Below are 16,996 nucleotides of genomic sequence, written 5' to 3' on the forward strand. Positions count from 1 at the left end.
CTTTGACTGTGATAAAAAACGCTTATATTTTAAATCTTATACATTTTTTCTGATATTAAGGGTTAGTCATCCATTGCTAATGAGTGCAATCCTTTGCTAATTTTATGCTTTTACCGGGAAAAATTTGGTTTTTATAACTACTCCGGTTCATTGTTATTCAACTGTCATAGTTTTTTCTGTGCTTCTTAAAGGCACAGTACGTTTTACATATTACTTGTAAATTTAGTTGAAAGGTATTTCCAAGCTTGCTAGTCTAATTGCTAGTTTGTTAAACATGTCTGACTCAGAGGAATATCTCTGTGCTATATGTGTAAAAGCCAAGGTGGAGCCCAATAGAAATTTATGTACTAATTGCATTGATGCTACTTTAAATAAAAGTCAATCTGTACATGTTGAACATCATTCACCAGACAACGAGGGGGAAGTTATGCCGACTAACTTGCCTCACGTGTCAGTACCTGCATCTCCCGCTCGGGAGGTGCGTGATATTGTAACGCCAAGTACATCAGGGCGGCCATTACAAATCACTCTACAGGACATGGCTAATGTTATGACTGAAGTTTTGTCTAAATTGCCAGAACTTAGAGGTAAGCGAGATCACTCTGGGGTGAGAACAGAGTGCGCTGATAATACTAGGGCCATGTCAGATACTGCGTCACAATTTGCAGAACATGAGGACGGAGAGCTTCATTCTGCAGGTGACGGATCTGATCCAAATAGACTGGATTCAGACATTTCAAATTTTAAGTTTAAACTAGAAAACCTCCGTATACTGCTAGGGGAGGTATTAGCGGCTCTGAATGATTGTAACACCGTTGCAATCCCAGAGAAATTATGTAGGCTGGATAGATACTATGCGGTACCGGCGTGTACTGACGTCTTTCCTATACCTAAGAGGCTTACAGAGATTATTACCAAGGAGTGGGATATGCCCGGTGTACCCTTTTCCCCCCCTCCTGTATTTAGAAAAATGTTTCCAATAGACGCCACCACACAGGACTTATGGCAGACGGTCCCTAAGGTGGAGGGAGCGGTTTCTACTCTGGCTAAGCGTACCACTATCCCGGTGGAGGATAGCTGTGCCTTTTCAGATCCAATGGATAAAAAGTTAGAGGGTTACCTTAAGAAAATGTTTGTTCAACAAGGTTTTATATTGCAACCCCTTGCATGTATTGCGCCTGTCACGGCTGCGGCCGCATTTTGGTTCGAGTCTCTGGAAGAGACCCTTGACTCAGCGCCAATAGATGAGATTTCAAACAAGCTTAAAACCCTTAAGCTAGCTAATTCATTTATTTCAGATGCCGTAGTACATTTAACTAAACTTACGGCTAAGAATTCCGGACAGCATGAATTGAGGGCCCCCGATCCGGGAACAGATCTAGTGGGGGGCAGACTTTCTCTCTTCGCCCAGGCTTGGGCAAGAGATGTCCAGGATCCCTGGGCGTTAGAGATCATATCTCAGGGATATCTTCTTTACTTCAAAACCTCTCCCCCAAAAGGGAGATTACATCTTTCAAGGTTGTCAACAAACCAGATAAAGAAAGAGGCGTTTCTACGCTGTGTACAAGATCTTTTACTAATGGGAGTGATCCATCCGGTTCCGCGGTCAGAACACGGACAAGGGTTTTACTCAAATCTGTTTGTGGTTCCCAAGAAAAGAAGGAACCTTCAGACCAATCTTGGATTTAAAGATCCTAAACAAATTCCTAAGAGTTCCATCGTTCAAAATGGAAACTATTCGGACAATCTTACCCATGATCCAAAAGGGTCAGTACATGACCACAGTGGATTTAAAGGATGCCTACCTTCACATACCGATTCACAAAGATCATTACCGGTATCTAAGGTTTGCCTTCCTAGACAGGCATTACCAGTTTGTAGCTCTTCCATTCGGGTTGGCTACGGCTCCAAGAATCTTCACAAAGGTTCTGGGCTCTCTTCTGGCGGTACTAAGACCGCGAGGAATTTCGGTGGCTCCATACCTAGACGACATTCTGATACAAGCGTCAAGCTTTCAAACTGCCAAGTCTCATACAGAGTTAGTACTGGCATTTCTAAGGTCGCATGGGTGGAAGGTGAACGAAGAGAAGAGTTCTCTCTTACCTCTCACAAGGGTTCCCTTCTTGGGGACTCTTATAGATTCTGTAGAAATTAAGATTTACCTGACAGAAGACAGGTTAACAAAGCTTCAAAATGCTTGCCGTGTCCTTCATTCCATTCAACACCCGTCAGTGGCTCAATGCATGGAGGTAATCAGCTTAATGGTAGCGGCAATGGACATAGTACCCTTTGCACGCCTGCATCTCAGACCGCTGCAATTGTGCATGCTAAGTCAGTGGAATGGGGATTACTCAGATTTGTCCCCTACTCTGAATCTGGATCAAGAAACCAGAAATTCTCTTCTATGGTGGCTTTCTCGGCCACATCTGTCCAGGGGGATGCCCTTCAGCAGGCCAGACTGGACAATTGTAACAACAGACGCCAGCCTACTAGGTTGGGGCGCTGTCTGGAATTCCCTGAAGGCTCAGGGATCATGGACTCAGGAGGAGAGTCTCCTTCCAATAAACATTCTGGAATTGAGAGCAGTTCTCAATGCCCTTCTGGCTTGGCCTCAGTTAACAACTCGGAGGTTCATCAGGTTTCAGTCGGACAACATCACGACTGTAGCTTACATCAACCATCAAGGAGGGACAAGAAGCTCCCTAGCGATGATGGAAGTATCAAAGATAATTCGCTGGGCAGAGTCTCACTCTTGCCACCTGTCAGCGATCCACATTCCGGGAGTGGAGAACTGGGAGGCGGATTTCCTAAGTCGTCAGACTTTTCATCCGGGGGAGTGGGAACTTCATCCGGAGGTCTTTGCCCAAATACTTCGACGTTGGGGCAAACCAGATATAGATCTCATGGCGTCTCGCCAGAACGCCAAGCTTCCTTGTTACGGGTCCAGGTCCAGGGACCCGGGAGCGGTCCTGGTAGATGCTTTGACAGCACCTTGGACCTTCGGGATGGCTTATGTGTTTCCACCCTTCCCGATGCTTCCTCGATTGATTGCCAGGAGAGAGCATCGGTGATTCTAATAGCGCCTGCGTGGCCACGCAGGACCTGGTATGCAGATCTAGTGGACATGTCATCCTGTCCACCTTGGTCTCTGCCTCTGAGACAGGACCTTCTGATTCAGGGTCCTTTCAAACATCAAAATCTAATTTCTCTGAAGCTGACTGCTTGGAGATTGAACGCTTGATTTTATCAAAGCGTGGATTTTCGGAGTCAGTAATTGATACCTTAATACAGGCTAGGAAACCTGTTACCAGAAAGATTTACCATAAAATATGGCGTAAATACTTACATTGGTGCGAATCCAAGAGTTACTCATGGAGTAAGGTTAGGATTCCTAGGATATTGTCTTTTCTACAAGAAGGTTTAGAAAAGGGTTTGTCTGCTAGTTCCTTAAAGGGACAGATCTCAGCTCTATCCATTCTTTTACACAAACGTCTGTCAGAGGTTCCAGACGTTCAGGCTTTTTGTCAGGCTTTGGCCAGGATTAAGCCTGTGTTTAAAACTGTTGCTCCACCATGGAGCTTAAATTTAGTTCTTAACGTTTTACAGGGTGTTCCGTTTGAACCCCTTCATTCCATTGATATCAAATTGTTATCTTGGAAAGTTCTGTTTTTAATGGCTATTTCCTCGGCTCGAAGAGTCTCTGAGTTATCGGCCTTACATTGTGATTCTGATCTGATTTTTCATTCAGACAAGGTAGTTCTGCGTACTAAACCTGGGTTCTTACCTAAGGTAGTCACTAATAGGAATATCAATCAAGAGATTGTTGTTCCATCATTGTGTCCTAACCCTTCTTCAAAGAAGGAATGACTTCTACACAATCTGGATGTAGTCCGTGCCCTGAAATTTTATTTACAGGCAACTAAAGATTTTCGCCAAACTTCTTCCCTGTTTGTCGTTTATTCTGGACAGAGGAGAGGTCAAAAAGCTTCTGCTACCTCTCTCTCTTTCTGGCTTCGTAGTATAATACGTTTAGCCTATGAGACTGCTGGACAGCAGCCTCCTGAAAGAATTACAGCTCATTCTACTAGAGCTGTGGCTTCAACTTGGGCCTTTAAGAATGAGGCCTCTGTTGAACAGATTTGCAAGGCTGCAACTTGGTCTTCTCTTCATACTTTTTCCAAATTTTACAAATTTGACACTTTTGCTTCTTCGGAGGCTGTTTTTGGGAGAAAGGTTCTTCAGGCAGTGGTTCCTTCCGTATAAAGATCCTGCCTGTCCCTCCCGTCATCCGTGTACTTTAGCTTTGGTATTGGTATCCCATAAGTAATGATGACCCGTGGACTGACTACACTTAACAGGAGAAAACATAATTTATGCTTACCTGATAAATTCCTTTCTCCTGTAGTGTAGTCAGTCCACGGCCCGCCCTGTTGTTTATGGCAGGTCTAAATTTTAAATTATACTCCAGTCACCACTGCACCCTATAGTTTCTCCTTTCTCGTTTGGTTCTCGGTCGAATGACTGGGTGTGACGTAGAGGGGAGGAGCTATATAGCAGCTCTGCTTGGGTGATCCTCTTGCACTTCCTGTTGGGGAGGAGTTAATATCCCATAAGTAATGATGACCCGTGGACTGACTACACTACAGGAGAAAGGAATTTATCAGGTAAGCATAAATTATGTTTTTTAAAGCTTTGAAATGAAGATTTTAAATGCTAAACAGCATTATACACCTATTTAAATAATCACACAACATACTATCGCCTAGATTTAGAGTTTTGCGGCCAAAGGGGTGCGTTAGCTACGCGTTCTTTTTTCTGGCCGCACCTTTTAAATACCGCTGGTATTTAGAGTTCACAGAATGGCTGGGTTTTCAGTGCGTTAGGCTCCAAAAAGGGAGCGTAGAGCATAATTTAACGCCACTGCAACTCTCGATACCAGCGGTGCTTACGGACGCAGCCAGCTTAAAAAACGTGCTCGTGCACGATTCCCCCATAGGAAACAATGGGGCTGTTTGAGCTAAAAAAAAAACCTAACACTTGCAAAAAAGCCGCGTTCAGCTCCTAACGCAGCCCCATTGTTTCCTATGGGGAAACACTTCCTACGTCTGCACCTAACACCCTAACATGTACCCCGAGTCTAAACACCCCTAACCTTACACTTATTAACCCCTAATCTGCCGCCCCCGCTATCGCTGACCCCTGCATATTATTTTTAACCCCTAATCTGCCGCTCCGTACACCCCCGCCTATCCGTACACCTACATTATCCCTATGTACCCCTAATCTGCTGCCCTAACATCGCCGACCCCTATATTATATTTATTAACCCCTAATCTGCCGCCCCCAACGTCGCCTCCACCTAACTACACTTATTAACCCCTAATCTGCCGACCGGACCTGAGCGCTACTATAATAAATGTATTAACCCCTAATCCGCCTCACTCCCGCCTCAATAACCCTATAAGAAATAGTATTAACCCCTAATCTGCCCACCCTAACATTGCCGACACCTAACTTCTAGTATTAACTCCTAATCTGCCGATCGGAGCTCACCGCTACTCTAATAAATTTTTTAACCCCTAAAGCTAATTCTAACCCTAACACCCCCCTAAGTTAAATATAATTTTATTCTAACAAAATAAATTAACTCTTATTAAATAACTTATTCCTATTTAAAGCTAAATACTTACCTGTAAAATAAACCCTAATGTAGCTACAATATAAATTATAATTATATTGTAGCTATTTTAGGATTAATATTTATTTTACAGGCAACTTTGTAATTATTTTAACCAGGTACAATAGCTATTAAATAGTTAATAACTATTTAATAGTTACCTAGTTAAAATAATAACAAAATTACCTGTAAAATAAATCCTAACCTAAGTTACAATTAAACCTAACACTACACTATCAATAAATTAATTAAATAAAATACCTACAATTATCTACAATTAAACCTAACACTACACTATCAATAAATAAATTAAATACAATTCCTACAAATAAATACAATTAAATAAACTAACTAAAGTACAAAAAATAAAAAAGAACTGTTACAAAAAATTAAAAAATATTTACAAACATTAGAAAAAAATTACAATTTTAAACTAATTACACCTACTCTAAGCCCCCTAATAAAATAACAAAGACCCCCAAAATAAAAAAATGCCCTACCCTATTCTAAATTACAAAATTTCAAAGCTCTTTTACCTTACCAGCCCTTAAAAGGGCCCTTTGCGGGGCATGCCCCAAAGAATTCAGCTCTTTTGCCTGTAAAAAAAACCCATACAATATCCCCCCCCCAACATTACATCCCACCACCCACATACCCCTAATCTAACCCAAACCCCCCTTAAATAAACCTAACACTAAGCCCCTGAAGATCTTCCTACCTTGTCTTCACCTTGCCGGGTTCACCAATCGGTCCAGAAGAGGGTCCGAAGTCTTGATCCAAGCCCAAGCGGGGGGCTGAAGAGTGACGTCCATCCTCGGGCTGAAGTCTGGATCCAAGCGGCGGCTGAAGAAATCCATCATCGGGCTGAAGCCTTGATCCAAGCGGGCGCTGAAGAAGTCCATCATCGGGATGAAGTCGGAAGTCCATCATCGGGATGAAGTCTTCTATCAAGCCGCATCTTCAATCTTCTTTCTTCCGGAGCGGAGCCATCTTCTTCCCAGCCGACGCGGATCCAACCTCTTCAAGCGACGCCTACTAGCCGAATGACGGTTCCTTTAAATGACGTCATCCAAGATGGCGTCCCTCGAATTCCGATTGGCTGATAGGATTCTTTCAGCCAATCGGAATTAAGGTAGGAAAATTCTGATTGGTTGATGGAATCAGCCAATCAGAATCAAGTTCAATCCGATTGGCTGATCCCATCAGCCAATCAGATTGAGCTCGCATTCTATTGGCTGTTCCGATCAGCCAATAGAATGCGAGCTCAATCTGATTGGCTGATCGGATCAGCCAATCGGATTGAACTTGATTCTGATTGGCTGATTCCATCAGCCAATCAGAATTTTCCTACCTTAATTCCGATTGGCTGAAAGAATCCTATCAGCCAATCAGAATTCGAGGGACGCCATCTTGGATGACGTCATTTAAAGGAACCGTCATTCGGCTAGTAGGCGTCGCTTGAAGAGGTTGGATCCGCGTCGGCTGGGAAGAAGATGGCTCTGCTCCGGAAGAAAGAAGATTGAAGATGCGGCTTGATAGAAGACTTCATCCCGATGATGGACTTCCGACTTCATCCCGATGATGGACTTCTTCAGCGCCCGCTTGGATCAAGGCTTCAGCCCGATGATGGATTTCTTCAGCCGCCGCTTGGATCCAGACTTCAGCCCGAGGATGGACGTCACTCTTCAGCCCCCCGCTTGGGCTTGGATCAAGACTTCGGACCCTCTTCTGGACCGGAAGAAGAAGATGGGTCCGCGGTGGAGGTCTTCAAGATGGAGCCGGTCGTCATCGGATGAAGATAGAAGATGCCGCTTGGATCAAGATGGTTGCCGGTCCGGATCGCCTCTTCTTCCCGGATAGGATGAAGACTTTGGAGCCTCTTCTGGACCTCTTCAGCCGCCGGATGATGGATGTCTAGCCCCCGCTTGGGCTTGGATGAAGATTTCGGAGCCTGGAACAATCGGTGATACCTGGCATGGTGAAGACAAGGTAGGAAGATCTTCAGGGGCTTAGTGTTAGGTTTATTTAAGGGGGGTTTGGGTTAGATTAGGGGTATGTGGGTGGTGGGTTGTAATGTTGGGGGGGTATTGTATGTTTTTTTTTACAGGCAAAAGAGCTGAATTCTTTGGGGCATGCCCCACAAAAGGTCCTTTTAAGGGCTGGTAAGGTAAAAGAGCTTTGAACTTTTGTAATTTAGAATAGGGTAGGGCATTTTTTTATTTTGGGGGTCTTTGTTATTTTATTAGGGGGCTTAGAGTAGGTGTAATTAGTTTAAAATTGTAATTTTTTTCTAATGTTTGTAAATATTTTTTTAATTTTTGTAACTTAGTTCTTTTTTATTTTTTGTACTTTAGTTAGTTTATTTAATTGTATTTATTAGTAGGAATTGTATTTAATTTATTTATTGATAGTGTAGTGTTAGGTTTAATTGTAGATAATTGTAGGTAGTTTATTTAATTTATTTATTGATAGTGTAGTGTTAGGTTTAATTGTAACTTAGGTTAGGATTTATTTTACAGGTAATTTTGTAATTATTTTTACTAGGTAACTATTAAATAGTTATTAACTATTTAATAGCTATTGTACCTGGTTAAAATAATTACAAAGTTACCTGTAAAATAAGTATTAATCCTAAAATAGCTACAATATAATTATAATTTATATTGTAGCTATATTAGGATTTATTTTACAGGTAAGTATTTAGCTTTAAATAGGAATAATTTATTTAATAAGAGTTAATTTATTTTGTTAGAATAAAATTATATTTAACTTAGGGGGGTGTTAGGGTTAGGGTTAGAATTAGCTTTAGGGGTTAAAAAATTTATTAGAATAGCGGTGAGCTCCGGTCGGCAGATTAGGGGTTAATGTTTGAAGTTAGGTGTCGGCGATGTTAGGGAGGGCAGATTAGGGGTTAATACTATTTATTATAGGGTTATTGAGGCGGGAGTGAGGCGGATTAGGGGTTAATAACTTTATTATAGTAGCGGTGCGGTCCGCTCGGCAGATTAGGGGTTAATAAGTGTAGGTAGGTGGCGGCGACGTTGTGGGGGGCAGATTAGGGGTTAATAAATATAATATAAGGGTCGGCGGTGTTAGGGGCAGCAGATTAGGGGTACATAAGGATAACGTAGGTGGCGGAGCTTTGCGGTCGGCAGATTAGGGGTTAATTATTGTAGGTAGCTGGTGGCGACGTTGTGGGGGGCAGATTAGAGGTTAATAAATATAATATAGGGGTCGGCGGTGTTAGGGGCAGCAGAATAGGGGTACATAAGTATAACGTAGGTGGCGGTCGGCAGATTAGGGGTTAAAAAAATTTAATCAAGTGGCGGCGATGTGGGGGGGCCTCGGTTTAGGGGTACATAGGTAGTTTATGGGTGTTAGTGTACTGTAGAGCACAGTAGTTAAGAGCTTTATGAACCGGCATTAGCCCAAAAAGCTCTTAACTACTGACTTTTTTCTGCGGCTGGAGTTTGGTCGTTAGATTTCTAACGCTCACTTCAGCCACGACTCTAAATACCGGCGTTAGAAAGATCCCATTGAAAAGATAGGATACGCAATTGACGTAAGGGGATCTGCGGTATGGAAAAGTCGCGGCTGGAAAGTGAGCGTTAGACCCTTTCCTGACTGACTCCAAATACCAGAGGGCGGTAAAAACCAGCGTTAGGAGCCTCTAACGCTGGTTTTCACGGCTACCGCCCAACTCTAAATCTAGGCCTATATCATCAAACTAAAAAAAAAAAAATTTACTTGCATTTTTCTACAAACAGTTCTCTGCATTGTTAGCATGTTTAGATAATATTGGGTCTGCACCTTTTCTATGCATTTCAGTCTGGAGTGATTAATAGGCAGTTAGGCACCCTCACCTCAAGCAGCTGGGCAGGAAGATAATAGGGAAGTGGCTGCTAGATCTTATTGCTCGATAGCTAAGGTCTATTCTGTGTACACAGATTAATTTAAGTCTGCTAAGCTTGCATAACATTGCTCCAACACAAGCAGACAGCTCCTCCTACTGGCTATTTTAATTAGTGCACTGCTTTTCAATAGCAGTCACATGACTGAAAAAAGGTTGTTATTCTGAAACGGCACAAATTGAACCGGCGTAAACCGAGGGCCACTTGTATATATAATGTGCACATACACACACCCACAAACATTCTGTATGGATTTATGACTTTTAAGTCCAAGAGCATTGCTAATCTGGGCTAAAAAATATGATTTTTGTGTCATGTGCTTGCATATAAGTGTGTAAGTGGGTGTATGCATGGTGTGCTTGCATATAAGTGTATATTTGTGATGTGCGTGCATTATGGTATAAGTGGGTGTATGTGTGATGTGTGTGCATAATGGTGTGTGTATGTTGGGTCTGCAAGTGTATTTCTGTAGTGCTGGATGTCACACATTGGGGTGAATTTACCATCCCTAAATGTCCCTTACTAGCAGGGAAAAATTTAACATGGCTCAAGAGGATTCTTGTGCAATGCCATCCCCTGCTCTGTTGGGCTAGAGCACAGCATGTCAATCACCCCAAACAAGCTGTTTTAAATAAGAAACCGGGGGGGCTGCTTTCCCTTAAAATGCCTGGACCTATTTTTGGTCCCAGTCCGGCCCTGAGATTGACATTAAGTTATTGTCTTGGAAGGTTCTTTTTCTTTTTGCTATTGCTTCTGCACGCAGGGTCTCTGACATTGCTGGACTGCTATGTGATCCTCCTTATCTGGTGTTCCATGCCGATAAGGCTGTTCTACAAACTAAGGTTGGTTTTCTTCCCAAGGTTCTGTCAAATCGCAACATTAATCAGGAAATTGTGATGTCTTCCTTATGTCCTAATCATTCTTCCTTGAAGGAATGTTTACTGCGTAATCTGGATGTGGTCCGTGCCTTGAAATTCTATCTTCGGGCTACAAAGGATTTCAGACAAACTCATTCTCTGTTTGTTATCTATGCTGGGAAGCATACAGGTCAGAGGGCCTCTGCGGCTTCCTTATCTTTTTGGTTGAGGAATATCATCCTCTTAGCATATGAGACAGTGGGACACAAGCCTCCTCAGAGGATTATGGCTCATTCTACGTGAGAGGTGGCTTCCTCTTGGGCCTTCAAAAATGAGGCCTCTATGGATCAGATATGTAAGGCGGCTACTTTACATACTTTTTCTAAATTCTACAAGTTTGATGTTTTTGCTTCTGCTGAAGCGGCCTTCAGAGAAAGGGTTTTGCAGGCTGTGGTGCCCTCAGTTTAGGGGCCACCTCCCTTTTTACCCTTCCGTTAGCATTCAGTGTCCTCTGGAGCTTAGGTATAATTTCCCAAGTAAGGAATGCAGCTGTGGACTCCCCTGTATCAAGAAGGAAAACATAAATTATGCTTACCAGATAATTTCCTTTCCTTCTGTACAGGGAAAGTCCACAGCTCCCGCCCGTGTTCTCCGATGGGCGGCCCTAAATTTTAATTTCTCCTTCTGGCACCTTTTTCACCCTGATATTTCTCCTACTGTTCCTTGATCCCTCGGCAGAATGACTGGGGGATGAGGGGAGTGGGGGAGGAATTTAAGCCTTTGGCTGGGATGTCTTTGTCTCCTCCTGGTGGTCAGGTTCAGTATTTCCCACAAGTAAGGAATGCAGCTGTGGACTCTCCCTGTACAGAAGGAAAGGAAATTATTTGGTTAGCATTTTGTTATTTTCTTCATTCACTAGATATCCTTTATTGAAGCAACTGCAATGCACTACTGGGAGCTAGCTGAGCACATAAGGTGAGCCAATGACAAGAGACTTGTATGTGCCACTAATCAGCAGCTAGCGCACCATAGTGCATTATATGCTTTGTCACAAAGGTCCCCAAGGGAATAAAGCAGATTTGATAATAGAAGGAAATTGGAAAGATGTTTAAATTTGAATTATAAAAGTTTAATTGTGACTTTGCTTTCCCTTTAATGTGTTTCTAATGACTTGTTTTACCGGTGTATAAAATATTATAAAGTGTATGGGAAATTTCACCTTTAGCTTTATTTTTATGTAAAATAACTGTTTGCTGTTTGTAATTTATTTTCATTATTAAATTGTACACAGCCTTTTAAATGACCTGAGGCTCCGGCTCCTACTTAGCATATGCAGGAAATCACATTATATAAAAATATGAGTCTGTTATTGGCTGATAGCTGTCACATGGTACAGGTGCAGAACTACATTTATCAGAAAACAATCTATTGCTCTTTTTAAATTTCATAGTAAGTTTATTGCATTGTATTTTTATTATGCATCTGTGGTTTTGTAATTCTATATTTTATGATCCTTTTAAATGGACTGAATTTACCAAAAGAACATCTCATTATAGTCTCACTCTATGTAAACACAAATTCTTTATTTTCTTAACTCTATACATGGAAACAATTGAAATTAACATTTTAGTGCCTATCTCTCCCACATCCCATTGCAATGTGATTTACGACAACTCAGTATTGACCAAGAGAAGTTAAAGGACTGGGTGTTAAGCACATGACAAAATGTCTGACAGTGAGAATTAGTAGGAAGTACACTACCAATACTGCAGTATCCAATTTAAGTTATATTTAAACAACTGATATTTAACATTTCTTTCAGGAGAAAATATTTTTTCATATAAATGATAAAAACAAAGATTATAATATATTTGTAAAGTTGTGATATGGCCCCACTTAAATACATTTTCTTCCATTATGTTGTGTAGCTCTGATTCATATCTAAGGGGCAATTATAACACTCACAGAGATAACTGTACTAAATGCTTGTTGATGAATCAGCATCACATATGTAATAACCTAACCAGCTGATCTTTATCATATGAATTGTAGTGTACCTTATGAGAATTATTATTTCATTATCTGTCTAAACCATTTAATATACTTTTTACAGACACGGCCAGAGCACTGAGAGATATCAGGTATTGATGTAACTGGAGTGAATAAGGGAACCTTCTTCCTGAGCACAGACATTGGAGCCTGTTATCAGCATGAACTCATATGTGTTAGGTGAGTAAAATAGATATTATGCTGACTTTAATTACTAGGAAATAAGAATAGATCACTCATTAAACAAATATAAACTATTATATTTATATCTGAATCTTTAAGAGTGTTTGTGTCAGTGACAGTTATAAAGAAGGAGCAACCCCCATTGGGCTGAGGAGGAGGGTAAAAAATACTACTCCCCCCCTCTGTCCTTTTAGACAGATCATGTCCAACAACTGCCTAACCTCACCCCTGACCTGGTTCATTACTCAGAACACCGGCAACTCCACCTTCCTCTGCCCTGACGTCGCTCATTGAACACCCATAACTACACTTATGCCTACCTTGTTCCCATGTGTGGAACACCCACATCTCCCCCAGTGTTCCCCACACCAGAACCACCACTAGTTTGTGTGCTTAATTTTACAGTAAGTATTATTAAACGAATAAAGTTTTTGGCTGTTTATATAAATTGAACAACACAGCCAAAAGCTAAAGATTATCATAAGGTCACTGCTTCTTACCCTCTCAAAACATCTCACACTGTTTATTAGTCTGTGATGATTAAGACATCATGTTCTCGCCCAACTGGTTGAGCATGAACAGGGCAGGGCTGTATTTGCAGTTGCTTGTGCAATGTTAAATGAGAATGGTGAATGTCGCCTCTCTTGCCCAGAATACAGATGTACTTGTTCCCTGGCTGAGAACATTATCCACATGCACTTTGTTTAATGCATAGTTTTACTATGATGTAGTAATGTTTACAATCTATGTCATGCTTTTTTAATTTGTGATTTACAGCTAAATAACTTTAAAAATACAAAACAGAAGACATTTTTGAGAAAAAATGTTTTTTAATTGAGATAGATTATATTATAATGAATAAACATTCTTATTTTTCTTTATTCCATTTCTTTTTATGTAGACAAACACGTGAATAGTTCATATATATCCTTCACTACAGGAAGCATCAGAATGATACCGCAAACTCCAATAGTCTTAGACACTAATGACTATTCACAAACATTGGGGATATCACATGCGATATTTAAAGGAGATGATGAATTGGCAGGAACTGGGCAGCAATCATTCTGTACCGAGAGTAATTTAGTCATCAAACAAGAGGACAACATTTTTGACTTATCTAGTGAAATTAATATCCCTGAGGATAAACCACACACATTTACTGAGCATTCAAAACATATTAAAGATAGGAAAAGTCTACAGTCTAGCCAAATGATTCATTCAAAGGAGAGACCTTTCACATCTACAGAATGTGAGAAAAGCTTTAGATGGAAGTCTCCTCTACTAGGACACTACAAAATTCACACAGTTGAGAAGCCACACACATGTACTGAGTACAGCAAATGTTTTACACAAATGAATCATCTGAAAACTCATAAAAAGATTCACACAGGAGAAAAGCCTTTCACATGTACAGAGTGTGGAAAAAGTTTTACATTAATGGTTAATCTGAAAAATCATGAAAGGATTCACACAGGAGAAAAGCCTTTCACATGTACAGAGTGTGGAAAAAGTTTTACACAAAAGAGTAATCTGAAATCTCATGAAAGGATTCACACAGGGGTAAAGCCTTTCACATGTACAGAGTGTGGAAAAAGTTTTATACAAAAGAGGGGTATAAAAACTCATGAAAGGAGTCACACAGGAGAAAAGCCTTTCACATGTACAGAGTGTGGAAAACGTTTTACACTAATGGATCATCTGAAAACCCATGAAAGGAGTCACACAGGGGAAAAGCCTTTCACATGTACAGAGTGTGGAAAAAGTTTTTCAAAAAAGAGTAATCTGAAATCTCATGAAAAGACTCACACAGGAGAAAAGCCTTTCACATGTACAGAGTGTGGAAAAGGTTTTATAAAAAAGAGTAAACTGAAAACTCATGAAATGATTCACACAGGAGAAAAGCCTTTCACATGTACAGAGTGTGGAAAAAGTTTTACAAAAAAGAGTCATCTGAAAAGTCATGAAAGGATTCACACAGGAGAAAAACCTTTCATATGTACAGAGTGTGGAAAAGGATTTACAGAAAAGTGTAATCTGAAAAGTCATGAAAGGATTCACACAGGAGAAAAACCTTTCAAATGTAAAGAGTGTGGAAAAAGTTTTACAGAAAAGAGTAATCTGAAAATACATGAAAGGATTCACACAGGAGAAAAGCCTTTCACGTGTACATGTGGAAAAAGTTTTACACATATGAATAGTATGAAAACTCATAAAAGGATTCACAAGGGAAGAAACCTTTCACATGTTTAGAAAGTGGAAAAAAGGTTTTTATTGAAATCTGGTATCGCAAAACACCAAATATTTACACACAAATAAACTTTTATATGCACAGTATAGAAACCTTTTTACAATTATCCTAAAGAGGACAAACTCTCTAAATAGATGCATCAAAAAAGGATGATATTTTAAATATTACTTTCTGAATCCCAGTTTGACTAAGGGTTGATAGCCCGAAATGTAGTCTTGTATTTTGTACCTGCTCCTGGTGAAAAGGAATAAAGAAAGTTTGAAATAATTGGTTGTGCTGCCTTTCTTTGGAACTTTTGAGGTATTGCAAGGTATGCAGTAACCTTTTTTGGTGTGCACAACCTGACGGCTTGAGTGATGGATTTCATTTGACATTAAATCCCAGTTATAAAAGCCGTAAATTGGAAGTGCTCTCCTGCTGTCCTTTATTCCTCTATATATGTGCACCTCAGTTTCTCTCATATCAATGTGATAGAATCCAAACACCACACAGGAATATACAGATTTGTCCTCATACTGACCAGTTTACACAATCATTCACCACCAAAGCACCCCCAGTTTTGTTTATTAATATGCCAGTGTTAGGAGTTGTACATTTGTTTTACATAGGGGATAAAATAATTACATTTACAGAATAAAGGAGTCTTTATATGAATAGAGTGTTAGATAATTATATAAACAAGAACATCAGTCTCAAATGATTGACATCTGGGAGATATATTTAATGTGCACATCATGTGGATAAACCTTTTCTTATAGCAATAGATGCTTAGCATTGTACATGTTATATACCAGAGGAATTACTGAGGGGAAACTGATTTTATTTCATGAGACACAATATCAGTAACCGGTACATACGTGATCATAATCAGTTTAATTTAAATGGCTACTATAACCTACATGTATACTGGGTATGTAATATGTGTGTCATGTGATCATAATCAGTTTAATTTAAATGGCTACTATAACCTACATGTATACTGGGTATGTAATATGTGTGTCATGTGATCATAATCAGTTTCATTTAAATGGCTACTATAACCTACATGTATACTGGGTATGTAATATGTGTGTCATGTGATCATAATCAGTTTCATTTAAATGGCTAATATAACCTACATGTATACTTGGTATGTAATATGTGTGTCATGTTCTGTAACTTGATATTATGTCTGTTAGATGTTTTCATGTCAGTTAGAAGCCACAAGAACTGATAATGGCACATACTGTATATATAAAGGGAACATTATATGTCTGATAAATCCCTTTGTATCAAGAGCACAAGTGTTAGGTATATTTATACCATTGTGTGCATATATCATGTAATGCTGCTTTTTACTATATAATGATATACAATGTTTTTTCATGCAAATAAAAAGTGATTGTAATCCAGACCAGTACTTTGTGGGTTTTGTACAATTAAAAACACAATATCACAGAATAATTAGGAAAACATCATCGAAGACAGAAGCTAAGACTGACAAAGTTAAACGCTGATAATTCAGATAGAGCAGCAATTGTACCCAACTTTCCTATTTACTTCTATTATCTAATTTGCTTTGTTCTTTTGGTATCCTTTGTTATGGAGTTAACCTAGGAAGCTAATATTATGTGAACTTAGGGGTGTGCACGTGTAGTTAGGAGCGTGCACCTGAAGCTGTCTCGCGCACTGCGGGTAAAGGCCAGGTATGTTTGTCCTTGCACAGTCTCCACTGCGCATGACAGCTTTGGACAAACATACTTGTCCTTTTATTATATAGGTTATGAAGTTCCCAAGAGCTAATACACAGATATGGACCACTTTAGTACAACAGATAACTGTGCCTATGTACAGCACGTGAGAGGGGAAATAAAGTTATCAGATTTACATAGAAAAATCTTCTAAGTCATTGAAAAACAAACACTCTGAGGATGGACATTATGGTGTTGAATATCTAAAGCTCTGGGATAGCGAGATTATTTAAAGGGATAGTAAAGTCCAAATTAAACATTCATTATTCAGATAGGGCATGTAACTTTAAACAACTTTCTGATTTACTTTTATCAACAAATGTGCTTTGTTCTTTTGG

At 40.0% G+C, this 16,996-nt stretch overlaps 1 protein-coding gene across 1 annotated transcript in view; it reads left to right on the forward strand.

The window, feature by feature from the left end:
* The window catches only part of LOC128659886 (gastrula zinc finger protein XlCGF26.1-like), a 34,772-nt gene extending 18,453 nt beyond the window's left edge, over nt 1-16,319 (forward strand). The window contains exons 2-3 of the mRNA XM_053713471.1: nt 12,559-12,674; nt 13,579-16,319. Of these exons, the coding sequence (XP_053569446.1) occupies nt 12,656-12,674; nt 13,579-14,930 (1,371 nt within the window). The 5' untranslated portion in view covers nt 12,559-12,655 and the 3' untranslated portion in view covers nt 14,931-16,319. The remainder of the gene's footprint in view (nt 1-12,558; nt 12,675-13,578) is intronic.
* The last annotated feature ends 677 nt before the right edge of the window (nt 16,320-16,996 follow it).

The sequence above is a fragment of the Bombina bombina genome, chromosome 5, assembly GCF_027579735.1.
Source record: "Bombina bombina isolate aBomBom1 chromosome 5, aBomBom1.pri, whole genome shotgun sequence".
NCBI lineage: Eukaryota > Metazoa > Chordata > Amphibia > Anura > Bombinatoridae > Bombina > Bombina bombina.